Source organism: Argopecten irradians, chromosome 4, assembly GCF_041381155.1.
Source record: "Argopecten irradians isolate NY chromosome 4, Ai_NY, whole genome shotgun sequence".
Classification (NCBI taxonomy): domain Eukaryota; kingdom Metazoa; phylum Mollusca; class Bivalvia; order Pectinida; family Pectinidae; genus Argopecten; species Argopecten irradians.
In genome coordinates this window covers 11,124,320-11,142,029 of record NC_091137.1, presented here as the reverse complement: position 1 = coordinate 11,142,029, position 17,710 = coordinate 11,124,320, and the positions used below count along the sequence as shown (strand labels likewise).

The window sequence follows — 17,710 nt, the reverse complement described above, 5'->3', positions numbered from 1 at the left end:
GTGGAGATATAGATGGGAGCTAGGAGATGTTTGTTTGGAGAGTTGGGGGGCAGGGGATGTGGAGATATAGATGGGAGCTAGGAGATGTTTGTTTGGAGAGTTGGGGGGCAGGGGATGTGGAGATATAGATGGGAGCTAGGAGATGTTTGTTTGGAGAGTTGGGGGCAGGGGATGTGGAGATATAGATGGAAGCTAGGAGATGTTTGTTTGGAGAGTTGGGGGCAGGGGATGTGGAGATTTATAGATGGGAGCTAGGAGATGTTTGTTTGGAGAGTTGGGGGGCAGGGGATGTGGAGATATAGATGGAAGCTAGGAGATGTTTGTTTGGAGAGTTGGGGGGCAGGGGATGTGGAGATATAGATGGAAGCTAGGAGATGTTTGTTTGGAGAGTTGGGGGGCAGGGGATGTGGAGATATAGATGGGAGCTAGGAGATGTTTGTTTGGAGAGTTGGGGGCAGGGGATGTGGAGATATAGATGGAAGCTAGGAGATGTTTGTTTGGAGAGTTGGGGGGCAGGGGATGTGGAGATGAGGCATATTTGTCTTACAGATATTTCTAGGTATATATGTTTTCTTCATTGCTATTCTGATGACCCACAAAACTTCAAATTCACAAGTGTTTATACTGATGCTTTCCTTAGCTTGCCATCAGAGAGATTGATGATAACTTTTTCACACCTGGTTGATTCCACTAAATAAATGATGCAGTCACTGTTGATTAATGACAAACTTTGTTCTATATGTGACAGCCACAATACCAGGAAATCATGCTCTTTTGAGACAGCTTGACTATATTTAACAAGCAGAGGGTAAAGTTGCTACATGACTATTATCTAAATATCTCTCTATATAATGTGCAACAATACATATACAGACGTTCTATAAATAAAGCTGAGGAAATCTCCATTTCACTGCTCCATATATCTTTACATATCAATGCGAGTAGATGAATTTGGCATTGCAGTCCTTTAGTAGAATAGAGTCATCAATAAAGACTGCATGAGAAGGCAATTCCCCATTGATGGTGAGGATGCATGCCATGTTTTAGTAAGGGCTAGTGATATGACAGAGGGTCACAAATTTTCGTGATGACAGGATTTGATTTCACTCTTTATTTCTGATTACAGACTTCCCCAAGGGATTAAGGTAGATCCTTGGATGGAGTGATATAAGGAGTGGGTGTACAGGTCACCTTTATCATCTTTATATCTTAATGGGAATTTCCATTTTGTCAAATGATAGATTGTATGTTTGTAATCACAAGGATGCAATTTGAGCACATAGGCCCTGATTTCTCGAAAGTTGATTTTAAGAAATTGGGCCTACATGGTTATGGTTGTGGTTGCGGTGGGTATTATTTTCACTACCATTACAAGGATATCGGAAGTAACTACCTACCTATTCGCAATACTTAATGACAGGGGATATAATAAGCATTATATATGGGACAGCTATAGACTAGGTTATTCAGGTGACCTGATAGAACCTTTGTATGTATACACCTGTACATTATCACCTGATACCAACTGTCAATTACACTAGCAGCTCTCTCAATCATCTGTCTGGACACACTGGTCAGAGTAATAGTCAGGCCACAGTAGTATTGGTCATAGGTCCCCAGGCCAGTCCCGACTTATTTACTTTGTTGGGTGTTACTTTGTTGACCATATCAATGCAAATTACACTGTAGGTATAATCATTGAATACTAAGAATTTCTTCTTTATTTTGTCTGACAAGGATCACACCTCGACGTTCTTCTTTTTCACCTGTGGGTGGACAAAGACTGTTTACATTTGTAATCATTGTCTTTATTAGAGGGATTAGTCTGTATAGTCAGATATAGTCTATAACATTCCTATATCATATACCAGATACATTTACAGTCATGTATACAAAACTTTAATCCTGTGTGTCCCAGATCCACAGGTATATACCCAAGTACAAGGGTAAATACTTGTTGACTTTCTCAACAGGAAGAGGAAGTTGACGCTCCAACAACAACAGACCACGAGGAAACCTAGTGTCCTCTCCTTGGCTGGAGGATCATTTCAGTTAAGGGGGATATTACACCATCTTGGCTACAAGTGTACACTCAAGTGGTCTCAGTCCATTGAAGTCTGCATCAGTTCATTTTCTGTTCCCTACATAAATTCCTGACATTCTTCAGTGTGATTCAGAGGAATTTGTTGTGTTCTTGTGACCCTGTTAGTTTCTTGATTCTAACTATCTAGCTTGTGACAGTTTAATCTTTATGAAGCTGATATAGTTTGTAACTTCCATGTGCATCATACTACCTGGTCAGAGACTGGTATATATACATCAGTGAAATAAGGTTAAGTTTTGTCACCGGTCATATATAACGTGCGTTCAGTGAAGCATGTCAAAGGGTAGTAACTGACTATTACTAATCTGTGTTAACTGTACATGTACAGTCATAGAGTGATCAGGAAAAGTGTCACATTGAGACCCGAGGGTCAGTTTGTGGTGTTGGTAGGCCATCTCCTGATCCAGACATTATCTCACAGTTATTGTCTCCGGTGATTGCCTCCGAATAAAAACAACCTGTAGGATAAAGTCATCAGGAAGTATACTGTTACCACAACATTTCAAGATCGTGACTTGTTGTGAATAGACAGAAATTTGTTATTGTTGTGCAAGATTCACAATCGTGTTTGTGTATGTAGATGATATATGGTGTTTATATACAGACCACATCAATTGTGTGAACTTTGTATCAGTTTTAAAGGGCTAGATACTGTACTAGGAATGTGACCTGAGGAGACTACTGGATGTAACAGACCACACCTACAGATTACTGGGGGGAAGTGTACTTTTCTCTGATATTTGTGTACATTTTGTTACGGAACCTGATTCTATCTCCATAGGATAACATTGTTGTTACCACAAGTTTCATTTCAAACCTTCGCCCCCAACAAGGTTCCTGGTGCTGCAGTGATGTTTCGTGTTGTAGCACCGGCTGATGATAGTCTATTGGATTCTAAACATGATTATATCACTGTACTTTCAGATGGCGGGGACAGCCAACCACTACCTACATGGAAAACCTACTGTAAGTATTGATTTTCTTTACTTTCACTTTGTGTCACAGCGGTATTGCTACATGTTTTCTATTTTCACTTTGTAAACTGTAAACAGATAATAATAAAATTTTTGTCATAAAAGTTTAAAAACAAACGATAAATATTTATGAAAGAAATTTACATTTTATGGAGATGACATTTAGAGTAAGTATGAATCTTTATCACTAAAAGTAAATGTGATTACCACTAAATCATGTCTGACTTTAGCTAGTTACTACAGGTAACTTTAGTTGTACAGTGGGTTGAAGTATAATATAGTTGTATAGTGGGTTGTAGTATAATATAGTTGTACAGTGGGTTGAAGTATAATATAGTTGTATAGTGGGTTGTAGTATAATATAGTTGTACAGTGGGTTGAAGTATAATATAGTTGTACAGTGGGTTGTAGTATAATATAGTTGTACAGTGGGTTGTAGTATAATACAGTTGTACAGTGGGTTGAAGTATAATTTTACTATATAATAAGTTCTGTCTCTGTGATATCTGGGTCATTATAAAGTCTGAGGTTTACTCTTGGTCATATGTCTGATATTACAATGTACTGCAGGTCTTTTTTTATGCCATGTAATTAAATAATAGGTAGGTGAATGGGGTTGGGGATAGGGGAGGGGATTAGTTATTGTTACCCAGAACTAATGTTATTTCATTGTATGTATGACACTTAAGTTAAAACTTCTTGTATCTTATATGTCATATCCTAGCCTAGTTACCTGTCCCTTCTCATCCCCTTTATCCCTTCTACAGACACACTTAGTTCACTAGATACTATATGTGAAAATGTGGACCATCATTAAATGACATGTTGATTAAGAGGGTGTTAAACAGAATCTGATAGGAAGTCACACGATGACCTCACCTGCTCTGAGTCATTATAGTCGATCATCGATTACTAGGCATTCAGCCTGGAGCTTCGTTTTTATTAAAAGTTTCAACTTACACTTTGCCAGAGGAATATCAGAAAGTAAAAACCTGCATATTTAAAGTAATTTGGAGGGGAAAATGTGAATATAATTAACATGCAATGAATTAATTTAAGTGTCTGAAAGCCATCTAAGGTATGATGTGTGGAGAAAATATTATTAAAACCATATAAAGGAAGAAAAAAGGTTTAATCCTATTTTCATATTACTAAGTGACATGTCCTTTAATATAAGCAGTTTCTTAAAAAACAAATTTGCTCAGGAATGTTTTAATTAACATCAAACCTTTTATTAGGGTGCCACAGTAATTATCATGGCCACCAGTGGTTTCCAGGGATGTACAATCAGTAGATTTTTTTATGTGAAATCTTATACTGCCACCACAGCATTACCTTGCTGGACAAAAAAAGGAACAAATTCATATTGAAATTTTCCAGATATGGAACGTAATCTTTATATGACATTGATATTATAGATAAAGATGGTACTATATTATCTGGTAACACTCACTATAACTGTTAGTTAATTCTGCTTTTGTCCTAAACTAGACTTCAACACTAAAGTCTTCCTCTGAAGGGATACTATAATGTGGAGACAGGCCTGTTAGATTACGTTGTGTATTATTAGGTTGTAACAGACCAATAATAGACTGTCTGTACGTTATTACATCTGGTTACTGTCTAGAAATCGGTCAGTAATATATAGCCTGGCATTTCCTCTTGTCTTATTAGGTGCCTGAAACTAAAAGAAGGAACTTTCATGATTTTCCTTATTCAAAATCATTTTAGCTAATTGTTTAAGGCCCACTTCCTTTCCGGAACACAATTTAAAGGTTTCACAAAAATATTAATAACGTAAGAAAACGATGATGATCAGTGTATAGTATTAACGGAAGGGCGACACTTAGGTATCACTATGGCGTCGTCGGCGTCCAGAAAGCGGTTTCCATGCGATAACTGAAGTATTTATTTTCCGATTCTAACCAAATTTGGTATAAAGCTTTATATCAATGAGGTCCCCGATGTGTTTGATAATGGTAAAAACCGTCAATATTTGCAAGAGTTACGTGACTTTAAAATCATCAAAACAGAAAAATCCATGGTTTCCATAAATTGTGTATTAGCAATGAGATCTCGGATAAGTTTAATAATGGTCAAAATCCATCAACAATTGCAAGATTACGCGACTCTTAAAGTGAACAGTCGGGCAAGGATGACTAAAGTCGGTAAAAATGGTGTGAATGTATCCAGTATAATTTCTTATGAAATGGAAAAATAAAATCTCTCGTCAAAATCTGTCTGTGTGCGAAGAAATTAATTTAAAGTATGGGAATTCTAAAACGTCCTCCCGGCTCAATATGTCCGTGGTTACATTTCCACACAGCCTCGCTTTCAATGCTTTCAACTTTTCTTCACTTTAATGGTCAGAACTGGGAAACTAAGCAGAACTTGACCGTCGCATTAATATGTGAGAACTTTTGGAAGGCCAATGAACGCATTTAGACTGGTTTTCTTTGCCCGACTATTCACTTTAAAATCGTCAAAACTGATAAATCTATGGTTTCCGCTCAATAACTTTAGTATTCATTGTCCGATTTCAATCAAATTTGGTATGTTGCTTTATATCAATGAGATCTTAGAAGGGTTCGATACTGGTCAAAATCTGTCAATATTTGCAAGAGTTAGGGAACCTTAAAATAGTCAAAACATGGCTTCTGCTTGAAAACTTTAGTATTTATTGTCCCATTTCAACCAAATTTGGTATATTGCTTTATATCAATGAGATCTTAGATGGGTTCCATACTTCTCAAAATCCATCAATATTTGCAAGAGTTATGGGACTTGATTACTTCACCTAAAGTATTAACAATATTTTCAATTGTAAATAACTATTTTTTGTGATACCTTGCAGACGACACATCCACTTCCGTGGAATTCTTGCTGGTAACTTTTGCGACTCTGCAAAATTATCGATCTCGTTTTACATTCCCATTTATCGTCTCAGGGGACCTATAAACTTACTTCCAAATGGCATTCTACCTTGCCAATGTGTTATACTATTACCCATACCCTGATCGTAATATTGATAAGATCTTTATACAATAAAATACAGTTATATTATAACAAACCTCTGGTCTGCGTTTCATTAAACGGACTAACTTTTGGCCTAACTTAGGCCCGACTAAACGATTTAGTCCAAAAGTTAGTCAGTACTAAGTTCCGTTTCATCAAGCAGCCTACGACCGGTCGTAAGTTGGCGATGGACTAAGATTAGGACTAAGGTTAGTCCTGACATAACCAAGGACGTAAGCATGCGCACTGCTTACTTCCAGTTCAATGGCACGCACATTTGTAGTGGTGTCTTTTATCTTAGTTAATAAAAACATCATATAAAAGTTATTATGAAGATAAAAAAAGGAAAATGAACATATTTTTCGATGGTACTAAAGGTTTATTCTATTTCCGAAACAAAAAATTAACGTTTATTAATGATAATTAATAAAACATTGGAGCACACATAATACATTGTATACATATATATCGATAGCTGAAAATGAAATAATAATACCAAACAAATACAAGATCCCCAGTTTAAAACTATATTGTATGTAAACAGATAACAGATTATTTCGGAGAGATAAAACAATCCGCGTAATTGATATAAATATACATGTAAATAGATTTATTGTGTATTTTTTTATAATTACTGTTTAGGAGTTTAGGAAGTGATGATATATGAAGTAAGTAAAGTCAGGGTTATAACTTCTGGGACGCTTCAACTTTACAAAACCCACTGAATGTTGATGTTTTATGACATTAAAAGCCGATTTGGTTAAGGTACATGTACGTGTATATACATTGTATGTACCTTTAGCGGAATGGTCGTCAGGGACAGTTTTGAAACAATTTACATTTATCTTCTAATGTAGTTACTATTTAGCAATGAAATATGCTTATTAGGCTACCGATTTTACCTATTTTTGATCTATATCAAAGGCTGCTTAGTGAAATGGACTCATGGGGACCAACAAAATTACTTCATTATGTACATAGATCATTATACACCTATTACAAACACCATGAATGAGAATGGAAAATACTACGTTAAAACCATGAATAATTGCTGTAAATGTTATACACATTTTTACTGTTAATCCATTCTTTTTTGACAGTGATTTAATGTCTTACTTCGTGCTATGAATGTTCTGTATTTGCATATTACAGAGTTATCTGTCCTTGCGGGTAGGTATTGATTGTGATGTCATGTGTTGGTGAACGTAATTTCATATTTTTTCGGAGAAAAGGATATGAATTGTGCCCACAAAATAATGATGTCACAATGGATACCTACCCATAAGGGAGCTAACTCTGTGATATGTAAAGATGGAATTGTCAGTGTTTGTTTAGACAAATTCATCTCTATACTTAAGCTATTAAACAGGGAGAAAAGACCTTAAAGTTCAAGACTGACTTAATTTCACCAAAACAAAATGTCACCAAATTAATCTTGTTTAATGTCTAATTTTTAAATGGGGTACACACCAATCTGGCATTGACTCTAATGCTTCTCAGATTACTTACGTAATTCTTTCCTGATATTCCAACTCACAGCTCCCTAATCCTTAAATGGATTGTGGTATTGAACCATTATCTATACAGATGTTACATTAGCAGGTGATATCTCTATAAACTCACCCTGAAACTCTTACTCCTGAAATTCATACATGTATCTTGCATTAGATTGAAGAAAAAAAAAACCCATTCATATCAGTTTTATGAATTTGAACAAAGATTAGGAACATATGTTACTCATGAACTATTTGAAAAGGACACAAATTAGGAGACACACATATTTTCTTGGCAGTCTGGTAAATCAATTATCATTTTATAAAAAATTGAAAAACAATTTATAAGAATAAATGACGTCAGGAGAAAACACATATATTATTGAAGAGAAATTAATCCGTTTAGATATGCTATGGCTTTGAGGACATGCAAATTAATTTGGTATTTTTGTGACAGATGCTTGGATTCCTAACTGATCAGTCAGACATTCCATTTAATATTTTAAAAACAGAAAAAAATTAAGTGGTGTTGAGAGGCAAGCTGGTTTCTGTGTCTAGGAGGCAGATAGCTTTAGTGTTTTGTAATTCAGCTCTCAGGCCTATTAGTCTGCTAATATGGTTAGGATTATACAATGCACTCTCCCCTCAAGAAAGATTTTTTTTTTTTTTAATTCAAATTTTCTCACAGTTTTTGTTACCACAACATGCAGTGAAATCATGTATATACATGTACATCTAGTATATATAAAATCCGCCAATGTAAAGTTTGTAGATATTCCCCATCAGTGAAATCATGTATATCTATTATATGTTAAGTCTGCCAATGTAAAGTTTGTAGACTATTTCCTATCAGTGAAATCATGTATATCTATTATATGTAAAGTCTGCCAATGTAAAGTTTGTAGACTATTTCCTATCAGTGAAATCATGTATATCTATTATATGTAGAGTCTGCCAATGTAAAGTTTGTAGACTATTTCCTATCATGAAATCATGTATATCATGTATTCATGAATATATATCTATTATATGTAAAATCTGCCAATGTAAAGTTTGTAGACTATTTCCTATCAGTGAAATCATGTATATCTATTATATGTAAAGTCTGCCAATGTAAAGTTTGTAGACTATTCCCCATCAGTGAAATCATGTATATCTATTATATGTAAAATCTGCCAATGTAAAGTTTGTAGACTATTCCCCATCAGTGAAATCATGTATATCTATTATATGTAAAATCTGCCAATGTAAAGTTTGTAGACTATTCCCCATCAGTGAAATCATGTATATCTATTATATGTAAAGTCTGCCAATGTAAAGTTTGTAGACTATTTCCTATCAGTGAAATCATGTATATCTATTATATGTAAAGTCTGCCAATAGTTTGTACTATTTCCCCATCAGTGAAATATTAAGTGTGTAGTTGTAGACTATTCCCATCAGTGAATCATGTATATCTATTATTAAAGTCTGCCAATGTAAAGTTTGTAGACTATTCCCCATCATGTGTAAAGTCTGCAATGTAAAGTTTGTAGACTATTCCATATTCATGTATGTAAAGTCTGCCAATGTAAAGTTTGTAGACTATTCCCCATCAGTGAAATCATGTATATCTATTATATGTAAAGTCTGCCAATGTAAAGTTTGTAGACTATTCCCCATCAGTGAAATCATGTATATCTATTATATGTAAAGTCTGCCAATGTAAAGTTTGTAGACTATTCCCCATCAGTGAAATCATGTATATCTATTATATGTAAAGTCTGCCAATGTAAAGTTTGTAGACTATTTCCTATCAGTGAAATCATGTATATCTATTATATGTAAAGTCTGCCAATGTAAAGTTTGTAGACTATTTCCTATCAGTGAAATCATGTATATCTATTATATGTAAAGTCTGCCAATGTAAAGTTTGTAGACTATTCCCCATCAGTGAAATCATGTATATCTATTATATGTAAAGTCTGCCAATGTAAAGTTTGTAGACTATTCCCCATCAGTGAAATCATGTATATCTATTATATGTAAAGTCTGCCAATGTAAAGTTTGTAGACTATTTCCTATCAGTGAGGACAACATATACACTCCATTTAGCAACTTACTGTATTCAACCCAATAAGCGCCCTGTCCCTATAATCGCCCCTCCAAATTTTTGAGGAGACTGGCCAATTTCACTTGCCTCAAATTAAATACTGACCTAAACTATGAAATCTGTGTAGTCACTCAGTCTCTATTTGATTCCGTTTTGATATCGATTATTGACATACTTTGTGAAATAATTTTGCATACTTGCCAACCCTCCTACTTTGACTCCTAGGTGACTCCCGATTTTGAACCCCCATTTTAGGGCTGATTAGCAAGTCCAAATTCTTTAATATTCAAAATGTCAAAAATCTGACTAGACCATCAGAAAGAACAGGTCAAAATATGCAGAAATCAAACTTTAATTTCTTCATAGGGGTTAAATTTCTTTAGATTAAAAGTTTGAACACTTTAATTACCTTCATGGGAATTTCAAAAAGTTGGCAAGTATGATTTTGTGAAAGGTTATAGTCCAAATATTGTGCACACCCCCTCCCCCACTGGGCACTTAATTATTAGGTCAAATATGGTATATGGTCTTATAGTGATACTAGAATCAAGTTATAGTAAAAATCAGTAGTAAGACAAAGGAAATATTACCCAACGTTGGCAAGTGTTGTCAGTACGCCATGCCAGATGTTTGGCACTTATAGCGATAGCCAGGGACCATAAACCTGTACAGCTGCACCTGTGTTAGAGTGTCATGTGTTCATTGTAGTCATGTGTACCTCCTCAACTGTTGTCAAGTGTTACAGTGAGAGTTGTAAGGCACCTGGAATAAATAGTTTTCTACTCTCTATTGATGTCTGATCCGGATACTGACAGTCCAGAAAATTCCGGATGTAGATATCAGGGAACCAAGCCCATTATTGACTCAGTAAATGGCATCCAACATTTCACAAAATTTGCGCATTGAATGGTTTGGACTGGATATTGAGATTATCAAGGGTCCATGGTTTCACATATCTATCTACTTCTGATTTACATATATCTAATACATGATTGTATGTATAGATGAAACTGGCAAGAGTTTTAGCAGATTTCTTGCTTAAATGGCTAAAATCCTGGATGCCGTGCAAAAGAGTTGCTCCCATGGATGCAACTGTCTCTTGAATATTCAAGCTATCAATGAATCTGAGCTTTATCTTTTACTTATGTCTACCTGCTAGAGGTTATAAACTAAAGGGAGATTATCTTAATTGTAATCTATATAGCAAAAATAATGAGGATCTTGAATTGCTCTCGTTAATTATAATAATGACTTCTTTCATTAGCCATGAGACCATGCCTCAGATGTTTAGAGTTATGTAGACGGGTATATAAGTGGGAACTTTTGGCTGTTAATTGTAATAGGATATTAAACAAAACAAGTCCTAAGTGGAAACCAGGTTAATTAGTAATACAGGCCCATTAGACCTTTGCTTTTCTTTCTCTTCCATAGCTATGTTTCCTTAAATTCAGTTGGTATTTCAGCTGATAATTTGTAACCATTAGTCGCTCCTTAGGTGTGAATACTAACACAGCATTTATATTCCTGATTTAGGCCCAATTGGCAGTGCAATTGGAGCAATTATTAACGTTTTGTCCCAATAAAAGGTGGCCTGTTACATTCAGAATATTTTCTGTCTACAAGCCCATGGAATCAATATTGTAATATGGGAACAGATTGTCAGGTCTGGTCATTAATCCACAGGAATAAAATCGTCTAAATGGGTGATTAAAACTGTTACAGCTAAAGGTATCAATGATCTCAACTGCTCGGTTGCCAGGAATAATTTCACTTAACAAGCAATTTTCTGGTTATGGGGAGAGGTACATTTAGCTGTGACAGCATTAAAGAGAAGCTGTATTCCAGTCAGACTGTTACTAGGTAACCACGTAGGGTTTCTAGTGGACAAAGATAAATGTTTAGGAACTTGACAGGTTGGTAGGGACCAAAATGATTAGGCTATTATAGCTGAGGACCATGAAATGTAATGAAGAGACTCAGATATATTGCTTTGGATAGACAAATTATTTTAAAAGGCCCTGCTTTGAAAATGTACATGGGAGCCCTATAGATATCAGTTATATTTGCCTGTTGGTCCAGACATTATGATATATTGCATATTTTAATAGCTGGTGATATGTAGAAATCTACAACGGTTGATCTCCTTGGCCTGAAAAACAGTAAAAATTCTTGAAAAAATTGTTAGGTATTTCAATAAAAATTAAATTAGTTTACAAGGATCTTTTGGGACACTAAATATTATGGTCAGTTTTGAAGAGGTTCAAGAATCCAACATATGGCTATTGTAGTCTCAAATGAAATCCAAGATCATCTAGTGGCCCCTACAGAAGCCAATTTGGTTTGGAGTCCATGGTAATGGGTTTGAAGGGGTCCAAAAATCCAAAATGGCCCTTAATGAAGTCCAGCTTAATCAGAGCCCTTTTTGACAAACATGCTTTCTAGTTAGGTCTATTACACAGACAGGTCATGAAGACAGGTTGTTTCTGAGGACCCTTCCAGACTTAAGACAGGTTGTTTCTGAGGACCCTTCCAGACTTATTGTTATGAATCCAAAGCTGCTATACAATTAGCCGCCAGTTTGTTTGAAGATTTCAATAATATTATCCTAGTTATTCTGAGAGTTGGAGACGTTATTATCATAACTTATTGTCTATGATATTAGTCTGGACATACTAGCATAATGGGGGTCTTGGTCAAGGTACACATCTGTGTGGATGTCAGCTTGGTTATACAGCCACATATATATCCAAGTCTGTACATCTGTTTGTGTATCCCAATATCCCACACTCATTCTGATGTTGTGTGCAGTGTGAGCATATTTTACACCATGTTCCTTCTGAGAGAGGTCAGTGGGCATATCACACTATAATCTGTAAAGGTGACCTGGTCATTTCGGCATCACACTGTAATCTGTAAAGGTGACCTGGTCATTTCGGCATCACACTGTAATCTGTAAAGGTGACCTGGTCATTTCGGCTACCTTTATCAGAAAATATTTAAGATTATTCTGGATAATCAGTAAATGTAATGCCACCTCTTCATATATGTGTGAATACGAATATTGGCAGATATGACGATGTTATGTCTTGTGTTTTAGTCAGGAAACACCAGTTCACCATAGTTGTAACATACAGTTAGACAAGTACACAGTGAACGAGTGGTAACTCAATGTTCTCCAGTCCACATCTGTTCTCACCCATAACTTGGGAGGCCTTCAGCCTCTTGTAGAAAACACAATGAGATGCTGAAGAGCTGTAGTTTTGGTGTGGTAACCATCCATTAAATGTGACTGAATAATATACCCAGCACCTGTTATAGGTATATACATCATGCTATGTTCTGATCAACGTTTTTATGAATGGTATAATAATCTGTGTGACTTGTTTTGACGGAAAAGGATCTTAGCGACGAGTTTGGTAGATTAAACGAGTCTGTAACAGACTTGAACTTGATTACAACGGCATGGCTCTGCTGTGTGCATCAATTTATATAGTCCAACAATAAGACCAGTGTAATATTATTGAAATAACTTTGAAAATTTTAATTTGATAATACGTTAAATGAGAAATATTTCATCTTAAAGTTGTTTCCAATTAGAAGACTTTTATAAATGAATGGATTCTTTATCAAAATATGACTTATGAATATTATAAATATTAATTATCACTACATCTTATTTGCGTATCTCTTCAAACACATGTTACCTTATCCTCGTCGTATTTCTATTGGCTAAAAGCGGATATAGTTGTGGTAAAAACAGGTCACTTGACTCGTGGTTGTTGGATTTGGAATATATTCCACACTCATATGTAAGTGTCTTTAATGTATCTTTTAAAAAATAACTCACTCGTGTGGAATAAATTCCATATCCATTAACCACTGGTTGTGTAACCTCTATATATTTACCTATGTTAAGCAAACTCTACATATGATTACACTAGATTGACACTAGCAGATGTAGCTGTAATATCTCTAACATGTCATTTACCAGTTCTCATCATAAAAAGTTGCTTTTGTTTTTAGAAAGCTCGTTAAGAGATCTGTATTGTCGAGTATTTACCACATGTGCATATGGCTGCAGCGTAAAGGGTAGTGAAGTGATAATTGAAAGTCATCCTTCGTTAATTGGTGGGAATGCACATCCCGTGTAAACGATTTCAAAGTATCTCTACAGAGCACCAGGAAACACATTAGATGTATGGGAAGATACCAGACAAACCAAATACATTTCAGGGTGGTTACCATACTTGTTACGGAGATCAAAGAAAGCTGTTTAAAACAAATTAATATATGTAATTAGAAAACATGCTTGTCAGACATGGTGATTGCTTCAAGCTGGTGACATTCAGCAATGATAAGACTTTGTGTCATGCGTTGTCACCTTGACTGGAATCAAGATTGAGACAATTCATCATTTATCTAATACATGGGTAATTTTGAGTGTTGATAATATAAATAGGATAATGTTTTCAGAAAAGCTAAAGAATGTTTCATTCATTCTTCAGAGTCACTTTACAACTTGACATTTAGTGCCTGTAGAATAATATATTATAGTAAGGTACTTGACCACTCGATCAAAATGGACATTTGGTCCAGAGGTGGAGGAACCACATTATATAACTGCTGTGGTTTACAGAAAAAGGATATTTAAAGTGACAGTATCTTAGAATCTTAAAGAATATATATACACGTAGTAAAATTCAATATAGAATGGTACTTGACCACTTGACCAAAATAATCCAGAGGTGGAATTAGTAGACAACATTATAAAACCACCATAGCATACAGGGATGGCTATATATATAGTGACAGACGTACAGTATTCTAGATTCTTGAACTATTACAGGATTTCACTGATCATTATTGGCCTCCAAACCTGAAGAGTTCTTATTTTTGAAAGAGTTTGTTGATTGGAATCGGTTTGTAGAGTGACATCACTAAAACAAGGTTTTTTAGCTGAATTGACCCACGGGTGATAAGTGCAGGGTAGCGTAGTGCAAAGAACTTTGGATCTCTGATGATGAGCTAGTGTCAGCAAGCAATCAATATATTTTTAACATGTCTAACAGAGAATGTCGGCATACCAAGAATTATCCATGCTTAAAAAGATTTACTGTATATTTCCCAATACTGAACCAGTCAGTTTAACCTTATTATGTACTGCCAGTCTACAGATATATTTTAACAACACCTGTTTCCAATTTTCAAATTACATGAAAAGCTTTTTCATGTCATTTCAGCACTTTCGAAATTGTTTTAATAAAACTTGCCAGCCCACTCCTACTCCTAGTGAGATCCGGTTTCCCTGCAGCCTCTATATGTTTATCCTGTAATGCTCTGGTTGCCCAGCTTTGTGGGTATTGGTTTTCACTATAGGGATCATTATGAGAATAGTGGACTATTCATAACGGTGGCTAGACATTGTACTTAAACAAATTCAGTAGAAAAAATCAACAAAACAAAATGTCCAAAATGGTTGTAGCCCTGAACTGGGGTCACAATTTAAATTGTTTGAATGAAAATTGATATCTAATGTGTTTATTATGTGTACAATTCGATCAGCCTTGTAACAACCATTTTTGTTGGCTTGAAAATGTATGTTGTCATCACATAACATGGAAAAGGATGTTGCCATATGTAATATTACCTGATATCATGATAAAAGATAGAGGAGTCTATCAAGAAATAATAATTCCCATGGGATTAGATTTATAATTATAAGTATTAACTTCAATAGATCTTTTATCTTATAGAGATAAAACAAGAAATCAGAGTGTACTGAAAATAAACCATGAAAGAATAATAAAGTCAACATATATAACTTATGTTGCTTTATTCAAGACCTATATTTTATTACCATATTTGCTGTAATTAGCGCCCTTCCCCTGTTTTGGAGAAGAATTGAAGTTGTATAAACGCCCCCATCCCATGGATTTAACAATGTTTTACAACATGTAATGCCTCTAATACTTGCATTGCATTCCATATTACATGAACTTCTGAGTCTTTTACATGTAAATCACAAATTAATAATGCATCTCAAAGGATAAAAAGTATACCCGTATGTATGTTTACTGTAACAGATTACTGCACAATGAGTACAGAAAGATTTAAAATGTGGCTGACGTTTTTCGTCCACAATTTACATTTAGGTTCATTAATATAATACAATCATTTAATCGCCCTGTGTGCTAATTATGGTAAATACTGTACAAGTATTACCGTATATAATATTATAGAATAGAGACAGGATTATTATTATCAGTTCAAGGTAAATCCACACATGTGGAGCATATGGAAAGATCAGTAAATTATCTGGGTACATATGTTATTAGTTGAGTTATGTCCCCTTGGTGTCAGTATTACAAAGCCTTTCATCTACTTTAATCTTGTTAAAGATTTAAGGTGTTATTTTGGACTGATGAAGGCCCTATAGTGGCTGAATATTTATTCCATAGAGATGATTCATGTACATGTACACACATTGTAGGCAAAAGATTCTCATATATTTGAATTTTGAGGATGATTTTTATGAATTTGGCATAAAAAGGATGATAATGAGTTTATTGGCAGTACCTGTGTTGCCAACAACATGTGCTAGATAATTAAAAAAAATGATTTTACCAAACCTAAATCGCTAACATCTGGTTATGCTCATGGAAGTAGGTCTTGATGTCTTAATATACATATTTTTGGAATAAGCGTTTCTGCTAAATATAGCTATAAAATGCATATATGTATTTTGAAATAAAATGCCTGTTAAAATAATATGCCTAAAATAGTAATATTATTTGATCATAGCCAAATAAAGTTGTTTTTATAGCTACAGAGAGACTGGTTTTTTTTTGGCAAAATGAATTCAATTAGCAACATGGATAGCTTGCCCAATATTAATTTTGTGGTACAAACAGATAAGGAAAGTAGCACCTGTTAGAGTGGGAGCCAATCTAAACCTTAGGCAATAGATGTGTAAAATATAAACACTCAGCCACACTGTAACTGTGTGCAGGTGGCCAGCGAGATGTACCATAGAAAACATGAAAAATATGAACAGTTATCTATTTGTAGTGTGTATTAAGGCCAGCTGTATCGTCTCGAGCACAGTGTTGTAAATATCTTAAAATTAATAGAAAGTTAGCTCATCTGTAAATTTGTGAGATAAGATACGTATTTTTTGTGGGATTTTATTGCTCCAATCATGTTACATGCAAAAAGTTTAAGATTAATTTTAAACATACGGTTAGTGGTACAACCCACACCGATAAACATGATCATAAACTGATAATATCTTTATATGATTCATTTGAGATGACAAAAAACCCTAAATAAAATTAAAACCAAGCGGAAAAACAGTAAGCAAGTATGTTTGATCAATGAACATCTAGTACTTCCCTTGGTTACATTATTTCATTGAGGTCCACAGGACTTTTTATGTACATATTTTTTTAAAAGTTAAAATCTACTTTTCTTCCAAATGCAGTTGTTGCCATATGAGGTCAGTTTCCATAAAGATTATACCTGTATCTAGAATTTCAATGAATTTCATTTGGTTATTTTAAAGTTTTAATTTTATTCTATGTGGGATGTAATAAGATCTACCCAGTAATATCTCCCTCTAATGGTTGGTGTCATTTCAGTATGATTGCACTGCCAGTTCAATTTAAACATGGTATCCAAGTTTTACATCCTTCAGACCATTAAGGTAAATGAAAAGAAAAATTTGATGAGGTGATAGGCTTGACTGACACTTTGCCAATATCATAATGTCATCATACAGAATCTGAATGCTGGTTTTTAAAACTTTGTTCTTGTCTTTTACAGTATACACACTCCAGTTACAAGCACCCAAACCTAGAAGGATCATTTGTCAGTACGAGGTCAGTATATGGGTCTTCATGGATTTGTATCATTCATTAGAATGATGCTACTTGAAGGTGTCAGTAGATGATAGGGAAAGATTTACCACTGTGAAAAGTAATAATTTTTATAACTTACAGTATGGATTGATATACTAGTCTATTTTTAGGACAAT

At 34.8% G+C, this 17,710-nt stretch overlaps 1 protein-coding gene across 4 annotated transcripts in view; it reads left to right on the top strand.

Annotated features, from left to right (window-relative positions):
• Positions 1-17,710, top strand: part of LOC138320587 (N-chimaerin-like) — an 81,702-nt gene that overhangs the window by 39,936 nt on the left and 24,056 nt on the right. For all 4 annotated transcript variants that reach the window (XR_011208215.1, XM_069263665.1, XM_069263663.1 and 1 more), the window contains 2 exons: positions 3,029-3,070; positions 17,500-17,555. Coding sequence is in view for 3 of the 4 variants with exons in the window: in XM_069263665.1 (XP_069119766.1) it covers positions 3,029-3,070; positions 17,500-17,555 (98 nt within the window). In the remaining variant the exon portion in view is untranslated. The remainder of the gene's footprint in view (positions 1-3,028; positions 3,071-17,499; positions 17,556-17,710) is intronic.